The sequence below is a fragment of the Sprattus sprattus genome, assembly GCF_963457725.1.
Source record: "Sprattus sprattus genome assembly, chromosome: 4".
Taxonomy (NCBI): Eukaryota; Metazoa; Chordata; class Actinopteri; order Clupeiformes; family Clupeidae; genus Sprattus; species Sprattus sprattus.
Window position 1 is genome coordinate 41,755,856 of NC_137923.1, and position 17,452 is coordinate 41,773,307.

At 43.7% G+C, this 17,452-nt stretch overlaps 2 protein-coding genes across 6 annotated transcripts; both read right to left on the reverse strand.

Moving 5' to 3' along the window:
* Positions 1-287: 287 nt before the first annotated feature.
* On the reverse strand, positions 288-1,972 carry agr2 (anterior gradient 2; the record flags this gene model as incomplete). Its single annotated transcript, XM_080836737.1, has 7 exons — positions 288-337; positions 475-558; positions 712-775; positions 927-1,003; positions 1,343-1,395; positions 1,590-1,653; positions 1,855-1,972. The coding sequence occupies 7 exons, from the start codon at positions 1,970-1,972 to the stop codon at positions 288-290; spliced, it is 510 nt and encodes a 169-aa protein (XP_080692863.1).
* Positions 1,973-5,659: 3,687 nt separating this feature from the next.
* ppp1r10 (protein phosphatase 1, regulatory subunit 10) lies at positions 5,660-17,447 on the reverse strand. Of its 5 annotated transcripts, none has more exons than XM_080837010.1 (19): positions 17,386-17,447; positions 17,095-17,192; positions 12,586-12,700; positions 12,224-12,310; positions 11,963-12,098; positions 11,796-11,847; positions 11,566-11,655; positions 11,248-11,382; positions 11,018-11,123; positions 10,729-10,874; positions 10,493-10,602; positions 10,184-10,343; positions 9,928-10,071; positions 9,558-9,825; positions 9,370-9,445; positions 8,862-9,197; positions 8,460-8,607; positions 7,905-8,273; positions 5,660-7,709 (listed from the first exon to the last, which is right to left on the reverse strand). In XM_080837010.1, the coding sequence occupies exons 3-19, from the start codon at positions 12,690-12,692 to the stop codon at positions 7,591-7,593; spliced, it is 2,589 nt and encodes an 862-aa protein (XP_080693136.1). In that variant the 5' UTR covers positions 12,693-12,700; positions 17,095-17,192; positions 17,386-17,447; the 3' UTR covers positions 5,660-7,590. The 5 variants fall into 5 exon arrangements, with proteins under 5 accessions (XP_080693136.1, XP_080693139.1, XP_080693138.1 ...); XM_080837013.1 differs by having other exon boundaries at positions 9,558-9,804; positions 10,729-10,829; positions 16,882-17,192; XM_080837012.1 differs by having other exon boundaries at positions 10,729-10,829; positions 16,882-17,192.
* Positions 17,448-17,452: the final 5 nt, after the last annotated feature.

Consider the following 17,452-nt stretch of genomic DNA (forward strand, 5'->3'; position numbering starts at 1 on the left):
ACTGGTAGATTGCATTCATGGGATATGCACAATGTATTACAATAATGGTAGGATTTCAATAGAATAGATCAAAAAACGTATTGAGAACATCTGCATTTATTTAAAAAGAAATCTCATACATTACATCAAACAGGAAATTGACGGTAACTGAAACTAAAAAACGAAGTTTAAAAAGTTCAGCAGTGCTTAGCTTTACATCGGTAAACCGTGACAAAGAATGTGGCATGAGCACTCCAGTTCATAGCCTTCAAATCAGAAGTGAAGGGTGGTAGGGACGTCCTTCGGGCTTACAACTCCGTCTTCAGGAGTTTCTTAGCCTTCTGCATGTTGCTCAACACTTGTGAAAGGGGAGGAAGACCAGGGTCAACTCAATTATGAAATCACATGCAATCTCACTAAAATGAGCCTATTCTGCTGTTAAAAATGTAATCAAACTCAGCAAAGAAACATAATAGTCTTTGAAGAACCACTTACAGAGTTTAGCGTCAGTTGGCTCATAGGCATACATGCGGTTAGCGTAGCGACCTGTGATGTCAGCACGCACAGTCATGGAGGGGTCTGGAGAGAGGAGGAGAGGCATTATTTAATAAGCAACATTTAAAAGGACTTCCAGTAATAGAGAATAACTGTAGCTGGTGCATGCTGCACTTCGGAGCAATATTTTCATTTTATTCTGAAGATATGTGGCATGAACCAGTTGGAATCACTTACCAACAAAAATGATCCTAGGCACATACTGACCATCAGGTGAGAGATGCTTATCAGTGGTCTCATACTGTATGTGGTGAGGGAAAACAAATCATACATTACCAGACAGAAATCATCAATAACTGTAACTCTCTAAGGTCTGTTGGGGCACAGATATGCCAAATGTGCACCAAAATGTACGTGTTCTAAGATAAAAACAGACAGTGGACATAACTCACCATAAGATTGAGGACAATCATATCTTCATCAGCTACCCTCTGGATCTCCTTATCCTCTGCAAAGACCTTCTTCATAGCTGTGAAGACATGAATGCAGAGAAGGGTTTAGATTTGATCCGGGAGCTGTTTGTGTTTGTGCTGTGCTGTGCTGTGCTGTGAGGGCATTAAGCTTTAATTGGTCTCCACAGTCCATGCTACAGACTGGATGCCAAATAACTCGACAAACAGGATCGTCAATCATTCAAACAGTACGTTTAGAGGGAGAGTCTGGAGCCTGAAAAGGCGTGTCCAGATACCCAGGCTGAACTTCTGGACGAGCTCCACATTACTTGCAACTTGTTTACACAGAACAGGAAGCAAATATATCGTGAGTTTGGGATTGGCGTGGTATTTGATCAGAGGGGCATGGGCCTTACACTGGCTATGTGGGCAGTCCTCCAGGTGAAAGATGACCATGAGGGGCTTGTTCCTATGGAAACAAAAGTTTTGTAAAGATCCCACTTGAATGAAAGACACCTGCTTCAGGGTTCATGCAAATAGAAATGATACTTGGACTGTGTTATTTAAAAAAGGTGATTATTTACTTTCTAAATAAACTGTTCAGTTACAAACACATCAGTCATGTATATCAGTACGCATTAAAGCCACCCCATAAAGACCTACCCTTTTCTGGCCCAGAATAAGGCCTCTTCGTAAGTCTGGGCCCAGATCAACTGATCACCCCATCCTGAAAAGAGATCAATGTTATTTATAGGTTTCCCACTCACCACAGTCATAAAACCCTACCAAATTATGTGTCATGCTAATAATTCACAAAACTAAGCCCCACCAAGGCTGCCATTAAATACTGAAACAGACAAAACAGTGTGATTTAAGTAGGGAGACTTGAAAAAAGTAGGGAGTAGGTAGGGAGTCTAAGGGCTCTTACCTCTGGAAAGAGTTTGAGGAATCCTCTTCTCTTTCTTCACTGTGTTCTTCTCTGGTTTCCCCAGGGAAGAGGACACAGCCACCAGGACCAAGAAGACTGACAACAGTACCTTAGCCATTTCTCACAACCTAACTGGACAGAGCAAACATGGCGCGTTAGCCTCAGAGTTCTCGCATGGCAACACAACAGACAACACTTCCAGAACTCAATGGCTCTTTCTTTCTATTTGCATAGCACACAGGCTGTATAATGCACACACTGCGCTAAGACACAGATCCCCCTACAGAGAGCTACTGATACTCGGCACCAAAGACAGGCTGTTAGATCTAAGATAACATTAAGTGTGAATGTGTGTGTGTGTGTGTGTGTGTGTGTGTGTGTGTGTGTGTGTGTGTGTGTGTGTGTGTGTGTGTGTGTGTGTGTGTGTGTGTGTGTGTGTGTGTGTGTGTGTGTGTGTGAGTGAGTGTGAGTGTGTGTGTGTGTGTGTGTGTGTGCAGGCAGTGGATGACAGCAGAGGAGAGGAGCTGAAAGAAAAAATGAAAGAAGGTCCCTTTGTGGATCTCTTACCTGCTAAAAAGTGCCCCTTTGTGAAAGCTCTGACCGCTTGGTGGCAAATGTAGCGGTCCGTGTACACCTGGCCAGCCTTTATACACCTGTGCACCTGTTAGGACCGCCTCCTCCCCATCCCTTTTTCCTTTCCTCTAGCATGGAGCAATGTGTGGAGCATGATTCTATAGAGCCCGAATACCTTGACTTGCTGAATACTTTTTTAAAATTCCCTTTAACCTTAACATTCTTCACAGCGTGTCAAATGTAAGTGGAGGTGCAAAGGCTTTGAAATTCTACTGCTCAGGGATCAGAGATGAGAAGCTTAACAGTACTGAGAGAGGGGACATGATAAGATTTGGGCTCTGGTCCAAGAACGGATCAGCAAAAATCAGTGGGTTGATTTGGAGTTGGGATGATTTGTCCCATCACGATTGGCTCAGATCGTATCCTTGTCATAAAACTACATTATCAAGGATAGGCTCAGAGTCACTGCATAGTTTGACACACTTCTCCCTACAGGTATTTTGTGATCAGATATGTTTTTGTCATTATATTAGCATGTTACAGTTATAGGTCCTATACAGTACCTTTAACAGAGCTACAAAATCCAAATTCTTGCACAACTGTGATTCAACTCATTTCAATTTGACACAGAAGTGTGATATATGGCACCTTGAGAAGACATGTTAGCTTACAGAGTATTGTGTTACACCATGTAAGATATGTTAGTATGTATGTATGTATTGATGTATAACATAACACATTTTCTGAAAAAGAAAACATATTGTACCATGGTCTGAGTGGCTGTGTTTCCACTAAAACTTGAATCTGTTGGCTTATAAGCAAGGGTTTGTTTGTGTTTCAAAATGTTATCTCCATAGTGATGGAGTGGAGTTCTCTGGGTCACAGACCAGTTAACTAAAGGTGAGCTGGTTCAATATTAATCTCAAACTCTCTTTCTCTCTCTCTCCCTCCCTCTCTATCCAGCAATGTTTGTGTACATAACTAGATGAGGTTCTCCTGCATACTCTACAGCAAAGAACAAATCATTCTGGGAAAAGGAAAAACCCAACCTCTGTGATCAATCACGTGAGGCGGAGAACAGGAAGAGGGAAAGTAAAAAGGCAAGATCAAGGCTAAGATCTGACGTGTCCTAAGAACTCCATTAATTGTCTACCTACTTAGTTACCTTCCAGAACACATCTTTAAACACATTCAAGGGCCATATTAACATGTTTTTATGTTTTGGCCATGCACAGTGGTGCTCTTTTCATAAACCTTTTATCAATATATATGAATGAACAAAGATCAGAAGAAAATAACTTACAAAAGACATTGATGGGATACATCTATAAATGTCTCTTAAAAATATGGGCACATCCAATAAATTCAAAAGCAATATCCAGCACATAATTTAATATTATTATAATCTTTTCAAATATGTTTTGCAAGTTGTCTTGAACCGAAACATCTTCTAAATACCATAACCAAAATGTCTAGATAGTCTAGATAAGTACAGATGGTTTATTGCTATCCTGAAGTGATCCATTCCTATGCTTCACACAGTTCAGCTGCTTCTGAGAAAATTGCTGGGTGCATAGGAGACTAAGTCCTTCCCCTGTCCCTGGTCCTCTGGCTGGAGGATAATATGACATGCAGTGAATCAATGGCCTCTTTGTTCAGCATTCAATCAAGACAGGGCCTTCAAGACAGCCAGTGTGCATCTGACTGCATGAATCAGCTCCTTTGACATGGCGGTTTCCCCCTGTCGCTTTCAAGAACAAATGCGGCAGTTCATTTATGTCCCACCATTTTGAGTCTGACTTCTCAGGTAGGGATGGAGGATATATCTGGAGGTCTATTAGCATGATTTGACCATTGAGTCAAAGTTGTAGAAGTATGCAGTCAAACACCACTGCCATTAGTATCAAATCATCAAGAACAAGAAATTAAGTCTTTCTCATAGGAAGTGGTTCTTGGCACACTTAATCTACACATATAATCATACACTTACACAAATAATCTACATAGGAATTTGGAATGCAAAGGTTGTGGGAAGTTACCTGTCCACATTAGCCATGAAACAGTGATATTAATTTGCACTTTAACACACAAGGATAAAGAAAACCAGACAATTCAGTAATAGTAATATTTTCGTATTTCATAGTTAGGACAAAAAGTTCAGATACATCAATTTGTATATTCCTAGGTTGTATTATATATTTCAGTACAGTCTGTCTATAGATTTGCTTTTGGTTTCAAATGACTGGACAATCATTCAATGGCCTATTAAAAGGACATCCGGATGACTTGCCCTGTTACTGGTTTATTACGTCACTCACTCTGATGAGACCCATGCGGCATATGTAGACCATGAAGGAGTATGAGCGGAGTGCTGAGGTGTCCTTAACCCCGGGAGTGTAGACACACACACACACCAATGCAAGCTGACGAGGTACTAAGCCCGGGTCAATATTTACCCTGGAGGGTGGGCCCCCCGAAGGCACTCCTGTTCGCACCTCACATATGCCACCTGTGCCCGGCCCCGCCCTTAGAACACGGATCTTCCTGGCGGTTGACCACACTCCCTCTGGTTGGCTCAGGCCGTTCTCGCGTACTGCTGATTGGTTGAGAACAAACAGCCCGCAGGCACTGGAATTTAACAGCCCCAGTGGTTTAAACAATGGTCACAACCCAAAAGCAAACAATTAATAAGGGAGAGGTAAGATTGCGTAAATTGGCGTTGAACTATGACGATATTAAGAGTGCTCAGGGATATAGCATTCGTGCTTTCAGCCAGCTTTCGGAAATAAACTTCACACAGCCATACCAAAGATAATCGTTTTCAACATTTATTAATGCATGTACAAAATACCTATGACAATGTGTGAATAATATGTAATATACATCTGCGTGTGTCTTCGACTCAAGACAGATACACACACCTCTATACACAAACAAAAAAAACCTTCTCAGCTCAGAGGTTAAAAAGAGGCCATTTTATTATGAATGTATCAAAATAAAAACAAACTCATAAGCAAAACATAACCAAACCAAAGAGAGGGGGGGGGGGGGGGTAAACTAAATTACAGTCCCACAAGAGACATGAAGGCCACTGTTTTCACAGAAAACACTTTGAATAGGCCTGGCCCAGAGTGGTTCATGACCCCGTTTAGGTTCTGTCATTCACAACTTGCGAACAGAAATGTACACACACACAAACCCCCCCCCCCCCCCTCTTCCCCCATTGAATACATGAGCTCAAAAGTGGCACGGTCACACACACACACACACACACACACACACACACACACACACACAGTGAAGGAAATGATCAATTGAGCTCATCTTGCACCATTAACATTCATAGACATGTGCGCTGTACCACCTCATGATTGTCCCATTAAACATTTACATAAGGTACAGCACATATCCATTTGAGTCACGTTCACACCTCTTACTTTTGACTTAATTTCCTCAAATGAACAGTCCTCGACAGACACAAAAAAAAGCAGGGAAAAAAAATAAACAACCTGCAAAAGGTACAATTTTTGAAAGCCAGTGGCAAACATCCAAATACAGTAATTAGAGTTTGTGGACAAAGGCAAAAAAGAAAACAAAAAACAATGAATGCTTGTGCCCACAGACAAAAAAAAAAAAGGGGAAAAAGGGAACCATAAACCAGAATCCAATCAGTGGTCATCATCTTTCACATCAGTGCATAAGCCCCTTTTGTAATACTGCATCCTCCGTTCTTTGGGGTAAAGGAATATAAGGCGTTATATATAGTCACCTCGATCACACTTACAGGTCCATCTCTCTCAACATTGTGCACAGTCAATAACCCAGGGAGCAGCAGCAGAGCTGCGGGGGAGGGGGCAGCCAACACAAGGCCTTTGGAGGCGTCTTGATCAGATATGAGATGCTTACATGGGAAATTCACAAGAATACAAACAAGAACCCCATAACAGAATGAACCGTGTGGCCAGATGTGTGCTAATTTGATGGCTGAGAGCGAGACCCGAGAGATTTGGGAATGAAACAGTGATCACGATGGACCTCTCTCTGGCCTGCTGAAACACAGACGTGGTCAAGGGTAGTTGTCGACGCTCGAAGACAATCCCCAAACAGCATCGTTCCTTGGTAGGACTTTCTTTTTGTGTGTCTTAAACTGTTTTTTTTTTTCTTCATACATCATCAGACTGATAAACAAAAAAAGGCCAAAACACTGTACTCTCAATGAGATGAAATGCTGATTTGTTTTGTAGCTTAAAAGACTGAATATCCACAGTTTGTCTTAGGTCCTCTTTGAGCAAGAAGATTCGGAGGGGAGAAAAAAAAGGAGGGGGGGGGGGGTGTCATTAGGCTCACAAAGGGGGGTCAGTGAAGGGTTAATACTTCAATCTGTCAATGTTAAATAGTAAAAAATAGAACTCTGTAAAATCTATATATGTTCTCCTCTCATTTGGACTGGAAAAGTGCAACAGGGCATATGGAACCAGGCGGGAGCAGGCCTGGGGGAAAGAGATGGAATGAGAGTGGGACAGACACTGGACAGAGACCAGGATGTCCAGGATAACCAGCACTGCCTGCGTTCACTTTAGTGGTCATAGGGGCAGGAGGGACACAATCTCCACTGACTAGGGTGGGGGTGGGGGGGAAACCAAAGAAAGGTGTAAAAGCATTTCCTCACACTGACGACCAGCTCACTGTCTCTCTGTCTGTCTGTCTGTAACACCATGACAGTCTTTGTGTGTCACGCAAACATGTTCACAGAAGCCTCGTTAACCAAGCGTGGAAGGAGAAAGTAGTGTTCATTAGTCAAGGCCGCTGGAGCAGGTAGCGTGGTAGCTAGCAAAGGTACTGGCCATTTTCTGGGATGTGGGAGTCTCTTTCTCTCTCTTTGTGTGTGTGTGTGTGTGGGTGTGTTTGTGGGTGTGTTTGTGGGTGTGTTTGTGTGTATCGTCATCCCAGCTCGGCTTCAGCTAGAGCTCACACAGGAGCAGCCATTGTTTCTCACTGCAGTGGCTCTGACTGGAGTCCAACTGCCCCCTAGTGATCAATGAGGGACTGTCAGAATGGCCACAGGGTGTGTGTGTGTGTGTGTGTGTGTCCGAGGACATACAGTGCTCACAGGTGTGGAGAGGGTGGGGAAGGGGAGCAGGGTGGGTGTTATGTGTTAGACTGTCAGTGCTGGGGGGGCAGTGGTGGCCCGTTAACCCCAGGGTGATAGAAGGCGCAGTTGTTTTCGTATCGGCAGTTGCCCTTCATCATGAAGTGTCGACACACGGGCCTCTTGGACATGTCTGTGAAGAGAGGTGAGAGGAAATCAGCATGGGTCTGCGACTTCAATAGCTCAAAATGACAATGCAATTTTTTATATTCGACAGAACTTCTACACAAATTTGCTCTCCCAGTGTAAAAATAGTTCTAGCACTTGCCTGGGTAGACTAAAGTATAGCACAGTACAAGTGAAAGAAGCCCATGGATGGCTGACTTACCGTTCATGTTGTTGTGCCCTCCTCTGGGCCCTCCGCGGCCTCTCCCTCTGAAGCCCTGGTCGCCTCCTCGCCCTCGGCCACGGTGGAAGTGGCCTCCGCGGTGCGGACCTCCCCTCATGGAGTCGTCGCCCCAGTAGTTGCCGTTGTCTCCGCCACGACCTCCAGGTCCTGGAGGGGGGCCCATCATGCGTGGGCCTGGTCCTGGGCCCCCGGCGTTGAAGGGGGGCCCGTGGCCGTGCGGGGGAGGGGGGTGGTTGTAGTGAGGGCCTCCGGGGGGTGGCTTGTTGGGCGGGTAGCCTCCGTTCATGGGCATGTTCATGGGCATGTTCATGTTCATGCCGGGGCCGTGGCCAAGAAGACCCGTGGGAACTGTAGAAACACATACACACGTTAGAATGATGAACACTCCCCAAAACAGCACTACTGACCACGATCATGATGCACACCATAAAATACTGCAACCCATGCGTGATTCAATGCCTATTTGAGTAAATGTTCACTTTAAATAGGGGCCCGGGAGGAGCTATGGAGGGAACTCTGGTGTTGTGGGCTTACCTGGCGGCATGTTGTTGGGCATGTTCTGGTTGGGCATGTTCTGGTTCTGGTTCTGAGTCTGCTGCAGAGAGCCCAACAGCTGCTTGATCTTGTCGGAAAAGTCGGGCTGCTTGATCAGGTCCTCTGCTGACTGGTTTCCTTGGGCACCCTGAACAGAGAGTGACAGAAAAAGAACGAGTTAAACACCAATAACCTAAAATCCCTCAGCAGGAAACTAACTTTAAAATGACCTTCTAGCTCAGATGTATTCGTCATATGGCAAATCTATGCATCTTAAATACGATGTTTAGTGAAATGAGTACATATCTATTACCCTACATAAATGTGAAAAACGCTGTATGGTAGCCTTATCCTTAGTACTGTATCTGGCATCATTTTGTTTCCACCAGCCTAAGCCCGTACCATAATGGATGTCAGCAGCTCCTGCACGTTGACGTTGAGGGCTGGGTTGCTGGTGGGTGGTGCAGGGGCACCCTGCATCTGGGGGCTGTGACCGCTTGGGCCAAGGTTGCCCAGGTTACCAAGGTTGCCCAGGTTGCCCAGGTTACCCAGGTTGCCCAGGTTGCCAAGGTTACCCAGGTTGCCCAGGTTGCCAATGCCTCCCAGGTTGCCCATGCTGCCCATGAGGTTGGCCAGGACGGGGGGCAGTTTGGAGCTGTCGGGGCCAACTGGGGGAGGGCCGGAGGGTGCAGCGTTTTCTGTCTGGTCCACATAGGGCTCCTCCATCATGGTGCTGTCCTGCAGGAGTGGTGGGGAGAGAAACATGACCTCAGTGAGTGTGTCTACATGAGAAGAATGTTAACATAGGTGAGTGTTTGTAAGTGTAATGAGAACGTATGAGTGTGTGTATGTATGTGACTGTGTATGTGACTGTGTATGTGTGTGCATGTGTGTGTGTGTGTGTCCTTACCTCGTCCAGAGGGATGAGGCGTGGGGGCATTGGCTCATAGGGCTCAGGATCAGGCTCATGGGGGCTGTCTGGGACACTAAGGAGCAGAGAGAGAAGACAATTCATTAGACTACATATCACTCACCTCACAGCCAACTCATCCTTCTCCTCTACATCTCTTGAACAGAGACGCGTCTCTGGCTCCGTACCTCTCTTTGCTGAGGAAGATCTCCTGCAGGATGCCCATCTCGCGGTCTCTCTGGGTTTGCCTTTCGGTGCTGTTGGCGCCTGGGATCACCAGGTTGCCGATGAGGTTTAGGGGGCGCGGGGGCGTAAAGGGCACGCGCTCCTCCATGGTGTCGTGAGACAGCCGCCGTGCCATCTCAAACGTATGTCTGTCCATCATCAGCTCGCGCTTGGCTGCCTCGCCAAAGTCCTTGACCTTGTTCACATTTACTAGAGAAGAAACGGACAAAGCTACTTAAATTATTTCTCATTGTATTTGCATCTCGTTGCTTGAATCTGTTTGAATGTTCTGGAAGTTAATGGGAATACCAACGGAGAGTAAAGATGACCCACCTCTCTCAGTCTCGTCCAGGTCAAAGTAGAAGTACTCTTTGAGCTGCTCCTCCTCTGCCCAGGACACGTTCTTCTTCTTCTTCCCTTTCTTTGTCAGGATCTCTTCATCACCACGGGGCTCTGCCAGAGCATTGGGCTTGTCAGCTTCAAGAGAAAGAGGAAAAAAAAACAATGGAATAAAATTGTCAACACATGCTCTAATTCAAACTGTACTTGTATGGAAACCCGTGCTGCTGTGGCTAAAGGTGAGACTTACTGGAGGTGTCCATGGCCTCTGGGTCCTCGGTTGGCACAGGCGTCCCAGGCTGCTCCAGCTCCTGGGGCTCATCGGTAGGGGTGTGAGACGCAGCGGCCTCGGGGGACGACGGCTTGGCCTGCGTGTTGGGGTAGGGGGTCTTAGAATCGAACGGAGACGGCTGAGAAAGAGTGAGAGAGAGAGAGAGAGAGAGAGAGAGAGAAAGGGTGAATTTGTTTACCTCACAAGACAGGGTATGAACTCTGTCGTGCCATCCTGAGGGCAGTCTGTGTGCAGTGTATACAGACAGAGCAGGGGAGGCGTGCTTACCTTGTTAGAGGTGGGGGACACGGCCTTGCCCTTGGACGACTTCTTCTTGATCTTGATGCCAGGAATCGGGGCCGAGTTTAGAGCATCCAAAAAGCCTGTGCACTCCATAGCTGAAGAGGAAGAGGAAGAAGATGAGCACGGAGAGAAACAGTGAGGGAGGGGGGGGAACGGATCATGTGACTCAAACGTCAAATGAGAAAAACCAAGACTGCTGCTGTAAGGGTAAGAGGACTTACGCTGGGCAGGAATGAGTTTGACCCGGGACTCCTTGGTTGTTGAGTTGGTGTTGAGGGGCTTGTACTTCTTCTCCACAGGTGGAGCGTCTGGCGGGGAGCCACTGAGATTGAGGAAAGGAGATGAGTTGAGTCTTAATGTGGGTGGGCTAAACAAAAAAAACATGTTCAGATAAAATTACTTGAAAACAATATGATCCAGCATGACTCCACCAAGAAGCATTACTTGGTATAGTCTCACTGTGGCAAGATCTAGACCTGGTGTTATAAGTGACAGAGTGACGGTAGTTACCTGGGCCTCTTGAGTACTGCTGGTTTGATGTTGTATTTGTCCCCAAGCACAAGTGCAGGCGCGACTTTCTTGGGTGGCACTGGAGCGAGGGTGTCCATCTCCAAACCTGTGGGAGGTCGTTGGATATGATGTAAATGCAGGCATAACTACAGTCTTTGAAAGGCAGTCTGAATAAGCTGGACATTCCAAACGACAAAAATCTTTGATCAAGGTTGTCTGAGCAAACTCACCTATGGAACGAATCTTGGCGTGACTGGGAGCGTGAGCCTTGGGCTTGTCTTTCTTCTTCTCCTCTTCTGCAGCTTTGGCTTCGGCAGCCTTCACTTCAGGTCGAACTTTGCCCTCTTCTTTCTTTTTCTTCTTATCTGAGAATACCCAACCAGAATATTAGGTTAAGATCACGCAAATAAATATAAAATTATAAACGTTTTTTTTATAAAACTATATTTTCACTGAACACAGAAGGCAGGCACGCAAGACATGGACACACAAGGAAACAAGCCGTTCAGAAACAGAGGGGAAAATCACCAGGAAGTGGAGGCTCTTACCTGCAGGGGAAGCCCCGCTGGCCGCCACACTTTGGGAACGGATGATGTTCATCCAGCCCTCCACCAGCACTGAGGACAGCTTCCTCACCTCTGGGGAACACAAGTGCATGCGGTCACAAACACAGTCGTACAAGCGCAATGATGTACAGTTCATGACACATGACCTAGAACCGCATATATATGAAATCTAACTGGTTAGGCAGCTGATATCTGGAACGGATAAAACTTACCTTCAGTCTCAGCGCTCTTGCTCAAATGCTTCACCAGCTTGGCTGTGTTGTTCTAGAAGGAGGAAATAAATGGCGTGAGTTACATTCCTACATGCTAATTACCTTCACAAAGGGATGTATTCTAGCATGTCAAATCCTTCAGCAATGCAGGATATGAGACACCTTACCTGCTTGAGATGGTCCACGGTTAGAGGCAGCTTCTGCAGGGTCAGGAGGATAAGCTGGAGCAGTGGTGTGTTGGTGGTGGTCTTTGAGTAGGTGAGCCATGAGTTCATCAGCTTGTAGCCTCCCACCCGAATAAATCTGAAATAGACAGCAATGACAGGTCAATGAGTGAGAAATACTAAAATGTAGTTTCTAGTTGTTGCTATTTCATTCTGAGTTTAGGTTTAAATACCCACATTTCACAATTCAGAAACGCTTCATACCTGTTTAGAATGTCATGGGACTTGGTCTGCAGCAGGATGTTCAGGTACATGCATCTGCTGACCATCTTATGAGAAGCCTTCATGAGACTGTTGGGCAAAGGGAGATGGGAAAGAGACTTTAAATAAGTGATCTCACTAAAATACAACAGGTGGTTTAGCACACTTTCAGTCAGGAATGCGACATCAACTTTTTACATAATTTGTCTTATTTGTATCACAGCAGGCCACTGCAAATTCCGTAAATAACGCTTATCGGTGCAAACTTATTGTGGGGTAAAATGTTATTGTGCTTTGACACGTGGACTTCAGTGGGGACGGGATATGAGAGAAATAATAGTGTGTGTTTGTGCACACATGTTCACCTGAAGACTTTGGCAACTCCCTCAAGGCTGCGCAGCTCCCCATCCTTCCCCAGGAGCACCTCCACACCTTTCAGCACCTCCCTCGGGTCAACTGGCCCCACTGCCATTGGTGCGTCTGAGAGAAAGACAGTAACAGAGAAAAGTGTTATACACATATTTATGAAACACCGTTGTGTGTTGGGTCATCGAGTCAAATCATATGACTGACATAGCCCTATAAGGAACTCTTTTGGCACAGAGCAGTAAAAAGCTTCTGGTCGCTAGTATTGTATATCTCTTTTGAAGGGAGGCCATTGGAACCAAGCGTGCTTAGAGGTCATTCAGGGCAGAACCCATTCCACAGACAAGTTGGACATTCTGAACCATGGTGCCAAAGTGAGGGTGTAAAAGGAAACCTTGCGCAGGCAGCTCTCAAGAGATCCAGTGGAACATTACTTTACACATGTCCACAACACAACCCCAGTCCGAAGATTATAGACACGAGAAAGGAAAACAATCAGGTAGTTTGACAGATCTTAAATGCTGTGATAAGTCAAAAAATATGACAAACAAATATAAAAAGACTCAAAATCTTTCCTAAAAAACATAAACCTCTGTGGGAACACAACTATTAAAATCTAACAAGTGGAGCTTTGGGCCTTGAAAGACCAGTCATTATGTCTCTACACAACAACAAATCTAGTGTTATTCTGCATGCCAATCTATTTAGAATGATCAGTGATTTCTGACATTATTTCAATGGAATTTCAAAATATGTTTAAAGGAATTTAAAGTGTGGCCCTAACACAATGCAATATTCAACTATACTAATGATCTCATAGCAGATTACATTACAAATAAGGAACAGAGATGTGCAAGTTAACTACAGGGAGAAGTTAACATTAGACACATCTTCCTCAAACTAGGCCTGGAAGCTCAAACCCACTTAATGATCATGAATGACAAGGCATTTTGGGTACTGGACTGTTGAGGGCTTCTTACTATCAACAAAGTGAACACCACTAACAAGGAAAGACAAGTAGGGGATATTTATCGTTTGATGGATGCCAATTAATTAGATTCACTCCAAACCCCTATTTCAGTAACTCTTTAGTTTTCATTCAAGCTTTTTTTCACATGTGACAAAGAAACAGGAATGTGTACTAGTTACTCATCTCATTGTTTCATATAGGACTCACCTGCACCACAGATTAGGTCCTACCAATAAGTGTATAAAGGATAAGTTGTGATTGTAAGCCTGATGAAAATACACTTAAACTTCAAGGGGTGTCAGACCATAGCTAGGACTACACAAAAAGGGAGGGGATTTTGTAACAGGAGTGCAAAATGTAATGTTTTGACCAAAAAAAAACATCTTTTTCTGCTCTTTCCTTATTAGTCTTTAACTAGGATGTTTGTATGTATACCTTCTTTCTTTACATCATTTAGGTGACTGTTGATGTTGTGTTACATACAATATAATAGTGAGGATGTTACTTTTATTATTACTTTTCATTTCTCAGTATATATGACTCAATTTCAGACAGGAAGAGACCAGCATAGTACATGCAACATCATAATGATGGATGAGGTAATAGGACTATATCTTGACAGCACCCTCTACTTCAGAAAACTCATAAAACACACAATGTCACACAGTCCCAAACACACAAATATACTTACAAATTCTCCCCCCACACTCTCGCTCTCTCTCTCACACACCCACACAAAAAACATATTCCTGTAGGACAACTAAGTTGGACTGTGTTAGAAATGTTGTCCGAGCCATGAATGAGGTTGTTCTCTAGAAGGGTGCCATTAACAAAAAAAAAAAAAACCTCAGAAGACAAAAAAAAAAAAAAAAAAACTGTCTTGAAAAGTTTGGGGGTAATTAACCTACTCAGTGTCAAAGCAAAAAGTAAAGTGAAATGTATGCTCATTCTACTTTATATTAGTCTAAAGACAGTAAGATGCTTAAAATGTTGTAGAACATGAGGTACTCACTTCTTAGTAACAAACTAAATCAATCAGAACTAAGAAATAAAGAGCACATCTTATTTCATGGGATTTACCAACTGACGCGACACTGCTGCCATCTAGTGGTACTGTGTGGTAGTGGCTAAGGATGAAAGGAAGTTAATCTCTGACAAAACAAGAACGGCTATGACATGAACAGCCAAGAAATAACAAAACCCCTAGAGTGCATCACCTGACCGCAAATTGTCACACACAACTGACAATGCAACCCGGTTTTAGTTCCCCAAAAAATAGTGCAGTCGAGGGGGGCGTTCCTTGTTATGGAGAAATGTCTAGCGACGTCATTTCGCCCTGCCTCTGCAGTGGCAACTATTTATACCATATCTCAGTCTCCTTAGAAGCCGGGCAAGCACTAGTGAGTGTCATTTGTCAACAGACTAGTGCACGGTAACGTTTGCAACCTGTATCCTATTGCTGTATAAACTAAATTTGGTCGGCTGTGTATGTGAAATAATTTAAACCGCCGGGTCACTGAATAGGCTACATCATGCATTTTACTGTAAAGTATTATTTAAGTGGTACAAACTGTCAATTTGAGTCAGTACAAACTCAGCGCCATTATTTGTAATCAGGGCGAGTATTGTTAATAGCTATGATCTGTCAAATGTCATGTGAGAAATCAGGTTTGGTCTTACCCGTTTAACTGTGGTTGTAGACGTTTTTATACTCTCACAATTCAGAATCGAACTCCAAAACACGGGACATACAACACAATTCCTGAAAACGTCACAACTGTTACACATGTACACACAGTTAACGACACTAACAAAGCATTGTAATGTATGGCTTTAAAAACCATCTTCTTTACTTTCAAGAAATGTCCCAACATCAATGAATACTCATGATAAAGCAATCTACTCGTCTATGATGCAACTAAGGGAAACAAAACTTGGGTCAAAATAGCAGAGTTGGCCAATTTGTAGGCCAATTATTCATCTACACTCGTCGCCTTATAGACACGTTGAACTGATGCACTGCATTATAAAAAGCAAGTACAAGAAAGTATAAAAAGAGCAGGACAATTGCATTGCCTTAACTAACAAATACGGATTGTACGCAATTCATGCGCCATCTACAGGCTTTGTTTTATCATAAAACCAAGCTGCAATAGGGGTCTGATGTATTAAGCCATCTGTCACACATCCTGGCTTTCATAAGCCAGGTCGACACAAACTGCCCAGGGAGGGGCCCTCTGACGCAGTGATTCGTTGAAACACTATCTATGGCCAGCCCTCTCTGTTAACCTCTTCATGGCGGGCGTCGTGTAAAACAACCAGAGAGCGCTGGATGATGAAGCCACGAGCGCCATTTTGAAGAATGAAAAACACGTCACATCAACTGCTTTTACATCGAGCAGTTGTCTACCTCTATAACTCCAAAACACAACTAATGGTCGTAAAGTCCATCAGAAAATCCAGTAAACGAATTCGGTCCGAGAGGAGCTATCAGGGAGATGGCTCCGACTCATGTAATCCCAGAAGTCAGACAACACGAGCCTCCATTGCCTCGAGTGTTCTCAACAAAGGACAACCTGTCCGCCATTTTAGAGCTATATTACAACCGCAAAGCAAAGACTTCTCAACCTAAATTCCCTTGACTGTTCACCTACGTTCTCACTGACTGCAATCTTTATATTGAGATTGCAACGTTTAAATTAGACATACGGTTAAGGATAGCCTTAACTAGATTAAATAAACCAACAAAAACGGAATCTGCGCGAAAATACAAACTAGCCAGCATGACAAAAACTAACATTAAAACATTGTGAAGTCACAGAAAAAAAACAAAAATAAACATTTCACAGCGTTCCACTTTCGGATTGCAAGTCCATAATCGTCAGGTATTGCAATCTTTATGTGTAGATTGCGTTGTTTGGTTCCAATGAGCTCTCCCTTCAAAAAGATTTTTAGCGACATCAAAATAAAATCACTTCCTGCCTGTCTAACTCTTGGCAATCTTTATGTACAGATTGCTTATGAACAGCGATCTTGGATTTATACTATATTCATTATGATTAAATAATTGAATTGACAAACCAGTCTCACACACAAAGAAACACAGGGCACTTAGCCTCTGTAGACTTTGCTGTGCGAGCTCATATGCTAAGACTAGCTGATTATGACCAAATGCTTAAAATAGCTCAATCCAGCTATCCTAGCAAGATAACTCGCTACATTCGGTTATTTCTAGCTAACTGAAATATATATTTATGGCAAGACATTATATAAAGCTATAATTCTTCAAATTTAGGTTCAAATCGGTTTGAAAGGCAACACTTACTATTTATACCTCTCCTCTGCGTCTCGGGTAGCTAAATTATATTGTGCTTTAGCTACAGCAACAAATCTTTCAGTTATAACAGTTTAAGAACGTAAACTGTCATGACTTTATATCATGGTTGAAAAATTGCTTAATGGGCGGGATTGTGATAAGCTCTAGGTTTTCCTTCTGGAACAGTCTGGAGGCAAAAAGTAGTAATCAAATGTCCATTACTTGAGTAGGAAAAAATAATGAGAATTTTTGGTTTTGGTCTTCAAACACTGTTGAAAATCCTCGACGCCAGATCTTCACTGAGATAACGTTAGCCAGACCTGAAACAAAGAACAAAAGCAATCGACACGTTAGGAAAACGCCAACGGACATGGAACGTTGTCTTCTCAAAGCAACATTCAGCTCTTCTGGTGGTTTAAAAGTGGAATGTGAACGAAAAACGACAAAAATAGGGAAAATGTATTATTGGTCAAAAAATGCGTACCGACCACAAATCCTAACACGTTTACTCACCTCAGACAAATCCAGGGAATGATCTAGAAAGGGTGGGACTCAGTATATATACCCTGTGACGATTTTG

What these genes read in the sequence shown, in the direction of transcription:
- ppp1r10 (XM_080837010.1), bottom strand. Translation starts at nt 12,692, where the DNA reads ATGGCAGTGGGGCCAGTTGACCCGAGGGAGGTGCTGAAAGGTGTGGAG. An exon ending in GGAGTTGCCAAAGTCTTCAG is followed by an intron (nt 12,311 to 12,585) that starts GTGAACATGTGT and finishes TTTGCCCAACAG; the next exon opens with TCTCATGAAGGCTTCTCATA. An exon ending in AGAGGCCATGGACACCTCCA is followed by an intron (nt 10,072 to 10,183) that starts GTAAGTCTCACC and finishes TTTCTCTTGAAG; the next exon opens with CTGACAAGCCCAATGCTCTG.